Source organism: Girardinichthys multiradiatus, chromosome 15 (genome assembly GCF_021462225.1).
Source record: "Girardinichthys multiradiatus isolate DD_20200921_A chromosome 15, DD_fGirMul_XY1, whole genome shotgun sequence".
Taxonomy (NCBI): domain Eukaryota; kingdom Metazoa; phylum Chordata; class Actinopteri; order Cyprinodontiformes; family Goodeidae; genus Girardinichthys; species Girardinichthys multiradiatus.
In genome coordinates this window covers 8,760,221-8,775,692 of record NC_061808.1, presented here as the reverse complement: position 1 = coordinate 8,775,692, position 15,472 = coordinate 8,760,221, and the positions used below count along the sequence as shown (strand labels likewise).

At 38.3% G+C, this 15,472-nt stretch overlaps 1 protein-coding gene across 1 annotated transcript; it reads left to right on the top strand.

Moving 5' to 3' along the window:
• Positions 1-287: 287 nt before the first annotated feature.
• On the top strand, positions 288-14,430 carry clu (clusterin). Its single transcript, XM_047388904.1, has 10 exons — positions 288-437; positions 4,425-4,578; positions 5,460-5,608; positions 5,843-6,013; positions 6,110-6,280; positions 8,586-8,793; positions 8,932-9,072; positions 9,408-9,628; positions 13,039-13,229; positions 13,528-14,430. Exons 2-10 carry the CDS (start codon positions 4,461-4,463, stop codon positions 13,538-13,540), a joined length of 1,383 nt encoding a protein of 460 aa, XP_047244860.1. The 5' UTR covers positions 288-437; positions 4,425-4,460; the 3' UTR covers positions 13,541-14,430.
• Positions 14,431-15,472: the final 1,042 nt, after the last annotated feature.

Here is a 15,472-nt window from a genome sequence, read left to right as displayed (position 1 = left end):
AAATAGTTTTAACTAGCTCTTAAATAGCCTACTTTGCTAATCTTAAATGTCGTTTTCATTAGGCTACATAATTAACATCACAATTAAAGGAAATTAAGGCTTGAAACTATACTGTGTAATTAATCTATCTAATGTGTTTCGCTTCGTGAATTGAGTCCCTGAAATGAATGAACTTTTCAATATGATTCTAACTTATTGAATCTGACTGTAAGCAACATGCGCTTCGTATGACGTAAAAACATGGGGCTTTATTTTGAAGGGTCGCACAGGAAGTGTGATCCATCCAGAGGTTCTTTGACGCACTGGATGCTGCAGCAGAGCCTCTCTCTCTCTGAATCACATGTCCTCATCGTCCCGTTATCCGCTGGGTGGATATAAATACAGGCTGCAGCGCTGCTGGTACAGGCTCCACAGTTTCAGCCAAACAAACAGCAAAGGTGAGTCAGAGAGGATTTTAACTGTTTTTATATCTCTGCAGCAAAGTGCTGCACAGCAGGAAACAAGCGCTTCTTAATATTAGATCCTGATTGGTCGTGTTTAAATGCATTAATTGGTGCTACGTCGGTAGCTGTAGTTTGATGCAAATATGCTGACTTTATTTTTGATGTCTGCTTATAATGCATGGGTGTGACCTCCATCTCTGGATAAAAACAACAGGATTAGGGTTGATGACGTCATCCTGTGGTTGATTTACTTATAATAGTAGCCTTTAAAGGGGCATTTAGAATATAAACATGCAACAAAGGTAGTAACATTTTTTAGTATTTTTCTTTTCAATGTTACATTCTGTGAAATAATAAAGGATGCATACACGATGTTATTTAATTTATCTTGTATTATAACATACTAGCCTTGTTACACAGCACAGAATGCAAACAGTCTTCATATTTCCTAGATAAGACGTGACCTTGTTCCCTGTTACTATATAGTGCATCCTCAGGGTGCATAAATCCCCAAAGTATTAAAATAAGGTGGAAATGAGGGCACATCTGCTGCTGTCCCATTTTTCACAAAATGGAGCTTAGATCTTCAAGGATTATTCTTTATTTCTAAAACAAGCATCACCAGGATGAACCCCAGAGGATCAGATATGCAGTATTCCCGAAATGAAATTAAAAAAAGAAAACATAAAAACTCGGACATTTTGATTTTACTGTGCACCTCTATTCTAATAGGAAATTATGACATGAATAATCTGGTCATAGCAAAATTTAATTTAAGTAGTATTTCAGTAAAAATGTGCATAAAAAACATTAAATCAAATTTGCATTCCAAATTTTACTTCTGATTTTTTATTGAGTCATCATTTTACTCTTTAATAGTGAAAAAATATAAATTTAAAGTACAATTTTATCCCCTAGATGTCTCATTTTGTCGTCCCACAAGAAAACTCTTATGTGTTAGATGCTTTAACTACCTCAAGTTTCCTTTAAAACAAAAATATTAAACTCTATATTACATTGCTGGAAATATTTTGGCTCTGAATATATTACAAAATATTACTTTAGCAGTATAACATCAATAAACTGAAGGATAAATAAGAGTATTTGTTGTTGCTTTGTTAAAAAACAGCTGGACTTTCTGGAAGGTCTTGGAGGCAACATCTGGAGTGGAACAGTGTTGGTATTTTGATTGTGTAACCAGAATGGCTGCAGCTGCAAGTTATTATATTAGTGACTAACTGGGCTTTGACTTTCTGTTTCACACTTCAACCTTTTTTTTGCATTTTGACATTTTCTGTTATCAGCTTGCCTTGATCTTGATATATCATGTTGCTGCTTCTGTCCCAGAAACATCTACTGGGTTTCAGCAGCAGCCCCTTCCTGTCCTAACAGCTTTATGATTACGTGAATAATGAACTTGCCGTAGTTTTGGTGTTGAAATCCTGAACATGGACAAACAGGGAGAAGAAACTGCGACAATTGACGGTCCCCGGTGGCTTTAAAACAGCTGGGTGAAGCGTATCACATAAACAGATGTTTAGTAGTTTGCAGATCTTCTCACATTTAAAATCACAAATACTCCACAGTCCACAATTTAAAGATGTCAGTAACACAGTGATGGAAATTTATAGTTAGAGTTTATGCATTGTAAAACACGTCAGATCATTATGTGCAGCCCTAAAGTCTCGGACTGAGTTTTAAACATCAGAGTTTGGTAAAAAAAAAAAAAAAAAAAGCTGATGCTGAAAGTAACTCAAATGACAACAGGTTCAAACATAAAACAATTATCAAATGCCAAATTAATTATATTGTTGCATGTGTACCCTACGTATGTGGCAAATGGAGAGATTTAAAAGCTAGTCAACAACAACACACTGTACATTCTGTACTTTTCTTATTACCATAGAAACCTGAGACGGTGGTGGACAAGCAGATAACTGTGAAACAAAAACCCCTAACAGACGACTTGGTGACATAAATTCACCAAAACCAGTAAATAATCATCGTGTTTATGTACAGTTCTATTGAGAAGTTTGCATCCCCTCATCATGGTCAGGGATGTTTGAACTATTCTTTTCCCAGATTATACAACATTAGACTTCAATTATTTTTAAAACAATATCTCAAATGTATTGTGGATTTTTAATTATCTATGATAAAATATTTACACACTTGTCAAATAGCATGTTGCACCTCATTCTTTTTATCAACAAGCTTCTGACACAATCCTAATGGGATATATGTTCACTCTTCTTGGAAGAAATGGTGTAGTTCATTAAACTGGTTGATTTCTGACACGGAAACAGATGTAAACTATAGTCTATAAATTTTCAGTAGAGTTGAGCTCACGTAAGTCAGGCAATTCCAGAAAGGAGATGTTATCTAGTTGCCAGTTGTGATGTATGTGTGGGAAAATTAACATGTTGGAGCACCCAACTATGTCCAACTTTCAACCATCTAGCTTTTTATTACGGAAGGAGTTGGGGACTTTAAATGTTCTCACACCGTTTTCAGTTTTTCATCCACTTTGGTCTATGCTTCAACTCCCCTGGCAGCAAAAGACCCCCACATCATCATGCTACTACCACCATGCTTGTGAGTAGTGTTTTCATATTTGGAGGCCTCACCTTGACTCCTCCTAACAAATGTTTTTTTTTTTTTCAGTCGACATTAGAGGTACCGTGCTCTTCTTTCTTGGTCAGCATCGCCACGGTCCATGCAGATTTACAACTCGCCTCCCTGTGAATCAGTGACACTGTTGTTCATGGCATGCGTATGCCTTTATGACTCCTGGGTAACCTGTAGTAACCAGTTTTATTTATTTGGGAATCATGAGAAGGGATGTCATGTGCCTGCAATTTCTGCCGCCTGTGGATTAAAGGCTGTCTGGTCTATCCTGACTGGTCCCTCTGTGTGCAGATTTGACAGTGGTATGGCAGAATGTCCTGAAACAACGCTGACCTTCCCAGATAATGGAAACAAATCCCTGCAGCCATCTCCAGATGTTTTCCTCAAAACTTAGTTTTTCCTCTCATTCAATACATAGAAACAATTGTATGCACATTTTATGACAGTAATTTACATAAGGAAGAAATTGTGCAACAACTGCACAAGTGGGAGTATAGCAGTAACAGCCAGAGGCCTTGGACAGAATAAGCTGCAAGTCTTTAATTTCGATTTGCATTCAGGAGTAGATCTAAACAACCAACCCTGCTTTTAAATTGATGTTAATCATAAAACTACCTATTGGCAATGTCAACAGTGTGTGTCATGCTCTGAAAATTTTTTTAAGTAGTTGTGGGTGAATAAAAATGTGCAGAGTTGTCTTAATGTGATCTTTAAAAATGGAGCGGCTTGACACATTCTAATATGTATTTTAAAGACAGATATTTCTTTCATTCATGCACATTCAGTGGCTGATGGAAGCAAGCATGCATGCAAATCTTAACAATCTGCTGTAAAACAACATAATATTGTTTAGAGATTAACATAAATCTAAATTTAGAGATGTGCTGCCTAGAAAAAGCTGCCAGAATATGGGATCAGTCCATAATTATGGGTTTTCTCAGAGAGAAGATGCGGAGGGAAAAAAACGAAGACACAGTCTCCCTCTGATGAATCTGTCATTGTTAATAAACGGGCAGCTGACCAAGCACACATCAGAGGCAAAAGAAGATGGGGAAACAGAGAAAGGCCCTGCTGTTCCTCTTATATAATACTTTTGAAAGGCACAGCCTGGTCAGTGTCACAGGAAGGGCTGATTAGAGGTCAGTTTGGTCACAACATCTCTGCATCAATTCGAAACTCGAGATAAAAACAAGCACCAGTTATTTTTGTGTTTGCTGAGTAAGAAGAGAGGAGACAGCTCGTTTTCCTGCTGCGTAGGTCCCTGACAGGCTGCCCTCTGCTGGAGACTTAAAGTAATTACAAATGCTTCAGATGAGTTGGGAACAATGGTTTAAATATAACATTTGTTTCCAGGTCATCATATCCTGCTCCCTCTAAGGGTCAGAGACGATGTTAATGATGATGATGATGATGAAGAAGAAGGGGTCCAAAGAGTCCCTGGCTTTGCTGGCCTTCATTCTGGCCTCAGCCAACTGTATTCTGCAACCATCCAAGGAAGAACTTAATGGTAAGTTTACAGATTCAGTTTATTGTTGATTTATGGATTTGAAAAAAGGAAATCGAGTCCACAGCATCACTGGCCCTCCACCATACCTAACAGCGGACATTATGTTATTTTCTTTTATCCTTTACTTTTGACCCACCTGGAGTGTTTCATGTACCTAGCCTCTTTTCTTCAAAGCACAGATTGCAGTTACAATTGCAGTTACAGTCCCAGTAACAATCAGCAAACTCCATGTGAATTAGAATTGTCATCTTAGGACAAAAAATTTATTATTTCTGCCATGCATCCCAGACAACCAATTGGAATAAAGCGATCATGCTTGTTGTGGAGACTTGGAAACCTACAGATTTCCCTCTTTGCTCTAATTTTTTAACAGTTACTTACTGTCCTCCTTACTGTGCATGGTTGCAGAATAAACCTGGGTCCTCATATAGTCCTGTTAGTTACAGTTTGAGTTGTTTTATCACATCTGCCTTACTTGAGTGACATGTTTTCTTCTCTTTCCCCTTGTGAAGAGGCTAAGGAAAATGGGCCTTTTGGTTATATCATATTTGTACCCCAGAGATAATAACAAGTCGTGGATTACTAAAAGGTCAGACAAAACATAAATCAAAAGTAAATAAAATACAATTAATTCAATTTATTGGTTTGATTGATTTTATAGGAATTGTGGCAACAATACATAACTTATTCTACTGCACAGGCACCAATTATTGTTGAGGAAGATGCATTTGGCATGCAGTGATTCCACCCACTAGATGGCATTCTAGACAAAGCACTGAAGTTGCCCAGACCAGGACAAGCTTTAAATAAAATGTACATAAACTCAAACGTTTTTTTAACAGGGAGGGACACGCATTTTAAAAGTTGGATGTTATTTACAGAGATCTCCATCCAGGGTGAGAAGTATCTGGATAAGCAGATTGAAATCGCCATCGATGGCGTGAAGGAGATGAAGACTGTGATGCAGAAATCCTCAGAGGACCACAAGTTGTTTGTGGATGCTCTGGAGAAAACAAAGCAGCAGAAAGAGGTAAAGAGACACCATAACCAAATGTGCAGATTTGTGTTCCTGGGAAGTTTCTTCTCTATCAAGCAGACACCAGATGATCGACTTTACTGACTGAAATTTTAAACTACCTCTTTGAAATGTTAATATAATGTCTTTCCAGTGAGATGTGTTACATCTGCCATGTTACAGGAGCAGAATTTTACCACACATCGCATTAATTAATCAGTTTTGCTGCTGATGCGTACTTTAATGCAGGAGGCAATACATGTAGCGGAGGAAATGGAGGCCAAGCTGGCGAAGGAGGAGGAAGTTTGCAATGACACCATGAAGGCTCTGTGGGAGGAGTGTAAGCCCTGCCTGAAGAAGACCTGCGTTAAATATTACTCCAGGACCTGCAGCAGCGGATCCGGATTGGTGGGGCGTCAGGTCGGACATTTAACAGATCAACTCTCACTCTGAGACTGGAACTAGTTGGATTACTGAGTTAAAAAATGTAACATCCTCCTCACATTTTCTGTTTAGCTGGAAGATGTGCTGAACAGAACATCTCCCTTCTCCATCTGGATCAACGGGGAGAGGATCGACACTCTGGAGCAGGAGGGGCAGCGACAGACCAAACAGTTCAAGGACCTGGAAGAAAAATACACAGAGATGGAAGATGGAGTGGATAACATCTTCTCAGATAGCATGAAGGTGATTGTTTATTTCACAGAATCACACAGATACTAATCGAAATGCTGATGTTCAATTGCAACATAATGAAATTCATGAATTTAACACATCGCCTTCTAAACAAAGAGTGTTATCAATTTGTGACTTTCTAGAGACCAGATTCAAAATCATGTTTGTATCACATTTAAAAGAAAGTGTAGTTGACCAAAGAGTTTTTCAGTTTAGCCAAAACATTATAAAGTCAGTCAGTCATTTTCTACCGCTTATTCCATAGTGGGTCGCAGGGAAGCTGGTGCCTATCTCCAGCAGTCTATGGGCAAGAGGCAGGGTTTACCCTGGACAGGATGCCAGTCCATCACAGGGCAACACACAAACAACCATGCACACACTCATTCATACACCTAAGTAAGGATAAAAAACTACAATCAGCGCCTCTGAAGTATTGTTGCTTTAAGCCTTTCAGTGCTTATATAGCCAAATTGTTGTGTCTCTATTCCAACACAAAGTTCATCTTGTTCCCAGTTTGAGTGGTGCTCTCTCCCCTGGGCCAATGATCATATTTCCAGTGTTCATGGACAGGATCTCAAGGAGTCGTCATAGAGAGCTGAATGTCTGGACTGGGAACCTCAGTGTCTCACCTTTTGCAGATGATGTGGTTCTGTTGTCATCTTCAAACAGTGGACTTTAATTTGCACTGGAGGTTTGCAGGCAAGTGTAAAGCAGCTGGGTAGGATAGTACTAACTCCTCTAGGTCTGAGGCAGTGGTTCTCAACTGCAAAAAGATGGATTACACCCCATCCAGGTCATGAGTCAGTCTTCGCCCCAAGCTGAGGAGTTCAGGTATCTTGGTATCTTCTTCACAAGTGATTGTGGGATGGGGGTGGTTAAGGATACACAGGGGACTCATTTGCAGCAATGCAGGTGGTGCTCTGGCCTGTTACAGTGACGACAGAGCTGAGCCAAAAGGCAGACCTTTGAATTTAACAGCCCGTCTACATTTTGAATGAAAGAGCTCTTGAGTGGCTAGGCCAGAGGTCTGCAACCTTTACAATCCAAAAAGCCATTTTGCCCTCAGTCAAGCTGAATACAAACTTGTTTAGAGATGCTAATGTGACTTTTTGAAAAAAAAAAACTTTCTGATAAATATCTAATATAGAAAATGTGTTCTCGTCTTTAAAGAGCCATCATTTTATTTATATTTTTAGGTTTAAAGAAAAGAAAAACATAAGACCTTTGCAAAACCAGAATGGATACATTTTCCTATATTGGGAGTTGATATTTGTGGAAAATGATGTTAAAAAAGGCACATAGTTTCTAACATAATGACAAGAAAAATAGCATTATTTAGCAAATGCAAAACATACACTTATTATATATATATGTTTAAAAGCATTAGTCATTTTTTTAAGCCAAAGTTATTAGGAGCCATTGTGAGAGGTCAAAAGAACCACCCCATTTGAATTGCTGAAGGCATCTGATCAGCATCAAAACGTCATTAAATACATAAGCTCTGTTACATCTTTATTCTTTAGTCTTGTTGTTGGAAAGCCTGAGAGAAGAGATGACTCCTAAGCAGTGTTTTAAATATCCCTTCAGGCTGATTGGGGTGTATATGGAAAAATAAACAATTTCCCAGATTTTGGACAACAGCAGCTGCCAGGCAATTTCCTTCTCTGCTCAGACATTTGCAAATAAACTGAATGCCTGCAGACTTGGGAAAGAAAAAAGTAAAATCTAAAGGAGAAAATCTCCTGCCAGGAACATTTGGCTACAATTACTAGGCTATACTTTTTTTTTTTTTTTTCTAGCCAGGTAGCTTTTTTCATCTTTAGAAGTGCAGCAGTGATTTGTAACCTGTCAGATGAAATGCATTGCAGTCTGGTCTTTTGGCTTACGATCCCAATTTACGTGAAGTTTATCCAACTGCCGTATCTGTTCAAATCGCAGGTGTATTTAAGCATGAAAAAACATGTTAGCATACTGGATTGTAATGAGACCTTGAATCACTTGAAAAATCTGACCTACTTTCAATTCTTTGTTAAGAGGGTACAGAAACTCAATCTAAAATTTTTTAACTACTAAAATAAAATTTTGTTTCCCTGCTCCCGAAAACCTGAACCTCAAACCTAAAAGTCCATCTTCAATAACGAATAAGTAACAGCGCCAAAAGGTTTAAAAGAAAAATTATTTAAATTGTATTCCTTAAAATGTTTTCAGATTCTAATGCAGCAAGACTGGTACCTTAGAAACATTTAAAGTGTTATTTTTTTGCTTCTACCTTTACATTTGAAATGATTAAAAAGGAGCTCTTCTGTGTTCGTTCCAGGCTGCCGATCACATCAACCCTCCAGGGTTCTTCTTTCCCAAATTCCTGGCTCCGGTCACTCGTCGTGCCAGAAGCATCCACATGCTTTTCCATGATCCTTTCCACAACTTCCAGAGCTTGTTCTCCCCCATGATGGGAATGAGCAGGAACCTGTTCGGCTCTATGGACTCCATGATGGACTTAGACTCTGATGCTGCCCCTAATGAGGGTATGTTTTTATTCACTGGCGAGAGCTGACGCTGATGAGGGAATTCAGGAATTCTAATACGAAAGTACAGTCTAGTTACAGTATTGCCGACCTTTACAACTGACAGTTTGAAATCTGCCCTTTGTTTGTCGGCTATAGATGGAAATGTCAACGAAGATGTGATCATCACAAAACCCTTCGGCGATGGGAGGATGACCTGCAGGGAGATCCGTCGCAACTCGGCTGGATGCATCAAGTTCCGCGACGAGTGTGAGAAGTGCAAAGAAATCCAGCATCTCGGTGAGAAAATGCCAAAATGCATAGATGATAAATGCAATTGAAAACAAACCATAATGTAAGAAAAACAGCATTAATTAATGACAAATTTCAAGTACAAAAATCCTGCTCGAGCCATGAACTACTCTGTAGAGCTGAATAGGACTCAAACATGTTCACATTAGAGCACAAAAATGAGCATTTAACCAAAAACCGTATGGTTATGAGTTAATAAGAACAGAGATTTATGATCAGTATCACTATACACAATTGTGATAATAAAATCCAGTTAAAACATTTCTTTCTCTCCTTGTTCTAAATCAGTAAAATACTTAAAATGTAAGATTATACTCTAACAGACTGCTCTGGGAAGAAGCCTCTGGAGGGCCCACTGAAGGAGGAGCTCGAGGCTGCCCTGGCGATGGCTGAGCGTTTCACCCAGCAGTATAACTCCCTCCTGAAGAGGTTTGAGGAGCAGATGTTCAACACCTCCTCCATCCTCGACATGCTCAACATGCAGTTCGGATGGGTGTCGTCTCTGGCAAACAACACCAAGGATGGCATCTTCAGCGTGAAGGGGGTACGTAAGTCTGGATTGTAGGCTGATCAGTAAGACTCTGCTGACGTATCCTCTGTGGATAACAGCCATGTCTTCATGGAATCTGGTGGACAAACATGATCCCTCTTTGTTATTTCGGAGAGTTTTAGAAAACAGAGAATAACAATGAAAACATCAAAGTTAAAATACAGGATATATTTACTGGATTTCCTTTTGTCAATACAGACTCAGGTAGATCCAGGCATGTTCACTAACATTTGATTAAATGTTCCTTAGGTTACACCTTAAACGCATTCTTTTTTGACCTTCAATACGTCTGTCTAAATACTTGAATGCTCTTCTTAGAAGCATGTGCAGCATTCATTTATGTTAGTTTCCTGACACAGACCCAGCTTTCATGCATAGTCCATACATTTTCAATTTGGTTGAGGCTAAAGCTTAATTTTGATCTGCTTTTATCCATTCCAAAACCAGTTTTGATGTGTTTGGGATCATTGTCCTGAGTTTCAAACGCCTTGCTGTGGATTTGAGGTAAAGTTGAGGAATTAGGAGGTAATCCCCCTTGTTCATTATTCTATCCACTGTGTGTAATGTCGGTCTTAGTAGATGACCTCTCCCACTGGGTCCGGTTCTGCTGGAGGTTTCTTCTATTTATAAGGACATCTTTCCTTACGAGTGTCGCCACGTGCATGCTCAGTATTAGGTACTGTTGCCAAGTTTGCGACTTGATGCAGTCCGCTGGGCTTAGTCAGATAAAAAAACTTTTTACTAGTTGGTTTGATAAACGGAACTTGACTGCACTAGATTATAACATGGATTGAACTGGAATGCATGTCAATGAATTTGAATCAGTCTGATGATTGGAGTGAATTAACTATATAAATCAGAATGTAAATTGGGATTGTTTGTCTTGTAAAGTGCCTTGAGAGGACATTTGTTGTGAACTGGTGCTCACCATGATGCTGCTACTACCATGCTTCGAAGTTGGTACAGTGTTTTTACATTTGAAAGCCTCACCTTAACTCCTGCAAGGATGGTTCTTGTCATTTTGGCCATATAGCTCAATCAGTATCTTGTAATTGAGTTTGGCCATGTGAGCAGCTTGCTGAGGAACATTTAACCCAACATTATGTAAGGATTATGATTATTGATTAATTTATATTTATCAATAATTATAATTAAAAATCATAATTTGAGAAAATTAATTTCTTAACCAAAAATCCTCATTTATGAATCGAGACCAGAGATGTCTTCTGGTGTTGTAATTGTGGCTCAACGCCTTTGATAATTACAACTGTTAAATACTCAGTAATAATTGATAACTATTACCAGAGATGTCACTGTTTAATCAACCGTTTCTGCCAAAACGTGGGGAACGTTAACCTTATTTTGACTGACAAATCACAGTTGCACAAAATAAACACAAAACGCCTTCTCTTTATCTACGTGAATATTTATTAAACCAATCAGCCTGATACAATCAGCTCTTCGATCCAATAATCTTCACCTACTCAAACATGCAAAGTTCTACACAAAAGGATAAAATATCTAACTAAACAAAATAAACAAAACCGCAGTGCATATGGGATCAAACCAGCAGTTATGGCAAAATAAAAGGGGAATATGGTTGAACAAAGCTTTGGATGCGCCCCTCCCAAAGTGTAGCTCAGCGGGACACGGGCAGTCATAAACCTTCCCCCAGCAAGGTTGTAAAACTCAGCCCACACAAAGGATCACAAACCCTTTTGGTGGCAAACCAGTAAAACATGAAGTTGAAGACAAAGAAAATGGTTGATTTTCACCATAAGGTTATTATAGCAGTCCAGTTTCACGGCGCACCTGCTCTCAGGTGTTTGCACAGTAAAAGCACAATACTGCGAGACTCGGCGGCCTCAGACAACAACAGTAATCACGTTTCGAAAGAACAATGGCATGCACATACAATTCAGAACACATTAAACTCTAAGTGGCGATTCTACATCGCACTAAATCTCCTCTATCCTGCCCAAGCTATTCCTAAGAAAACATTTAAATAAAAGGTGGATTTTACTTGTTGAAGTCTTCCTTCTGGGGCGGCGAGTGAGAGAAAAAAAAAAGGGTTGAAGAGCACCTGCGCATCTGCAGTTATACTCCAAGAAAGTGGTCAATCTCCGTCCTTTGGCCTCCTTGGCGAAAAGGAAAAATATGATCTGACCGTCAGCAGTCGACTAGAACAAAACAAGGAGGGAAAGTTGCGTCTCCTTGAAACTCCGTGGTTTTTGGTTACGTGTTAAACTCACGTCTTCGATCGGCAAAGTGAAATTTCTGGCCTTCTTATTCCAGAAACCTCTTTCATGAATTTTTTGTTGGCCAACGAAGGAGAATAAATGAAGAATCCACGTGGGACCTCTTCTTCTCCAGAGAGATGCTTCAGATGTTGGTCCTGTATCCAACGTGAAAAGCGCTTCTTTCAAATGTTCGCCATCCTATATTGCCTCCTGTGACGGCCCCGTCATATCAGCCGCAGTGGCCCCTGGGTTTTGTAGGACAGACTATCCTGCGGTACAAAATGGCCGATGACGTTGGAAAGGCATAGTGGCGTCCAGCAACGTGCAAATGGTCCAATATACAGCAAACAAGTGGTCCAACAATTAGTAGGGGTGTATGTATATATTCGAGCTGTTATGAATAATTTTATAAATAGTGAATTAGAGTGATTTTACAATAAATGTAAAATTGCACATCACATCATTTGTTAGACGATCATGCGGCTTTGAAACTAGAATGGCTTAAGTACATAATTAAAAGACTGAAAGAAATATGAAAAAAATGTAAAAGAAAAAATGTTAGGACGCCCAATTCAGTATATAGTTCAAAAAGAGATCTCTAACCGTTTTTTTTCATCTCTGGAAAACAAAGTAGTTTAAACATAGATATACAACAAAAATGAACCCTGTTATTGAACAATATCAATGTTATTTTGACTGTTTAAAAAACTTTAGAAGGTATTTATTTCAGTTGTAGTTGTTTGGTTGTATAACCTGAATCTGCCAGTATTGTTAAAATTGATATTAAATATCCATATGTCTAAACATGTTGGAAAAGCACACAGGCTGTCGTACAGTGTCCTAACTTTTTCACCTGAATGTGTTAAACTGTAGCTGTTGAATAGTAGAGGTGTAAACTCCTATTGACTCACCACTGCTCCCTCTAGAGACATTTCAACTAATGTGTGGCGTCTTTTTATCGTGATAAATCAAGACTACTTTTGGTGTTATAGGAATGATTGCAAAGGTTGAAATGACTACAAAAAAACAATGTGGCTAATATGTGTCAATCCTCAGCAGATTATTGGGTTATTGATTTAGTATTTAACCTTTTCTTCATTGGCAGTAAAAACAAAAAAACAAAAACAAGACTCACCAGATATGAACTCTCTGCCTGTGTTGCAGGTGATTTGCACGGGGGACACTGAAGAGAACCCAGGCGGAGAGAAGCAGACTGCAGAAACTAAAGTGTCCGTCCAACTCTTTGACTCTCCCCCCATTAACTTCACTGTGCCAGGGGACATTCCCTGGACCGACCCAAAGTTCTCCGAGGTGGTGGCTCAGAAGGCGCTGGACCGCTACAAGGAAACCAGCATGTGAGTGTAATGTACCTGCTTTACAAAAGTTATTATAAGGAGATTAAATTAAACTCAGGACATTGTTTACTTATTAGAGGACTTCTGAAGGATTATACTGGATTTTTTTGGGGGTGTGAGAATAAAGGGGGCAGAAAAACAAATCTGTGTTTTTATTTTTCAAGAACATTGAAAACCATGTATCCTTTCTCTTCCAATTCACAATTATTCACACATAATGTGGGTCTATCATAAAAAAACAAAGGAAAATTCAAACTAATTCTTGAAAAATTAATTCCTCTATATTTCTTTTTCACAGTGTCGTAAAATAGATTTCAGCTGGATTCCCACCAGGATCTTCGACTTCTGCTGACTAGACAAATGCTCTGAATCCATCGAAACGCACCCGGGAGGATGTAAACCCCTGAAGCTAATGCACAAACTCCAATCTTCCTCTTCCATTCCTGCTTTTGCAACAAACACAAAGTTAAACCTCTAAGGTTTAAATGGCATCATTAGACCTGCTGTAAGAGAAGATATTCAGTAGATAACAAGCCTGACTCATATCTGTTGTACCTCATATGATTAGGAAGGCCATGCATTGTATGTGACCTGAGTCCACTAACAGGACCCATGCTGTAATAAGTGTTCTAATATTTTCTGTGTTTTTAGGACATAAATTACCACAATTACTCCTGCTGTTTATGCCATGTGTTTTAGAGACTTTATGAACGCAGAAATCCAGGATAGGAAGAGAAAGCTGGGAATTAAGTATACTTAACTCAAAACATACTGTCTTATTTGGGTGAGAAGGACCAACTGTTCTTACCATGTTGTGGTGTTAAGGGGTCTAACATATAAGCATGTCTGACAGCTCAGTTTCTAGACCCATTTACTATATTTTGATGCCAAATGATAAATAAAAAGAAAAGTACACACAATGGAGGAAAAGTGGAATAAATATCCAGTTAGCTTATTGTGGAGCAGGCTGAGGTTGTCACTGCTTTTATAAAATTGAATGTATAAGTTAAGCCAGGAAAACTGGAAAATCTCATCTTAGTCTGTTACCCAATCAAGGTTTTGTGAAATGGCTCTTGATCTGCATTGCTACTGTGCTCAAAGTTTTCTAAAAAGGTTAAAATGGTTATTTTTTGTGTGTTTATCTCAGTAATTTCAGAAAGTAATTTCTTTATGTGCACTTAATAAAACCTGCTAAAACATACTGGTCTTGACTTATTTACAATTTCTGCTTCTCTAAAGAGCTTCTTTTGTGTGTGTGTGTCCTGTCTGGCAGAATAGCACTCAGACTTGAGTCTGAGTGCCAAGAAGCGCAACAGATTTACTTTCACAAGTGAAGCATTAGGGCTAAACACTAATGCTCCGCTTGATATACATAAAAAAAAATAAAAAAACTTCATTAGAAACTGCTTTGGGATTATTTCAATTGCAATGGACACTGAGACATAAATGGAAAGAAAAAAAAAAAGTAGGAAAGAGAGAGAGGTGGGGCAAAAGGAAAAGGGAGAGAAAAAAAATAAAGGAGAGAAAGAAGGAAGATGAGCTTCTTGCCATTAAAATTAATAACTCCCAAAATGCTTTAGTATATTTAAATGGCAAATTTTCATCCACTGGACTCAAACAAAAGCACAAAAAAAAGAATCAGTTACAGTATTAGTTTAAGCAATATATGATTCATAGTAAATGTTAATTTCCTTATTGGATAAATGAACAAGAGTATCAAGGTTCCCACATATTTGTCATCAATGAATTTCATATTTTACCGGACAGGTTTTTAGAGATCTGTCCTTAACTAATTATAAAGGGTAACTACAGTCGTTACCAGTGGGTTTATGGCTTATTTTTCTACTGAGGACAAGCAAGAAAACGGGGGAGGAAGGAAGGTTAATGGACAAAAGGATAAGAAAGATGACTAGATCAAAGGACGTATAGGGGATGATGAAGGGATTGATTAATGGATGGATGACTAATGAATGGATAACAGATGCCTGGATGGATTGAAACAGACTGATAAATGGATGACAGAAAAATTTATATTTTTGGATGGGTGGATATGGAATACAGTCTAGAAATATCAATATTTTTCCACACTATTTTATAATACTCCGATTCCATAGTTTTCACAATACTGTGTCCACTTTTTAAGAACGTATCTGCTGTAAAGGTCACAAGAATTTGATAATGCTATTTCTGAGAAACCTAAAGGCGATGCTTTAAATCGGCAGCTTTAACCTTTCTGCACATTT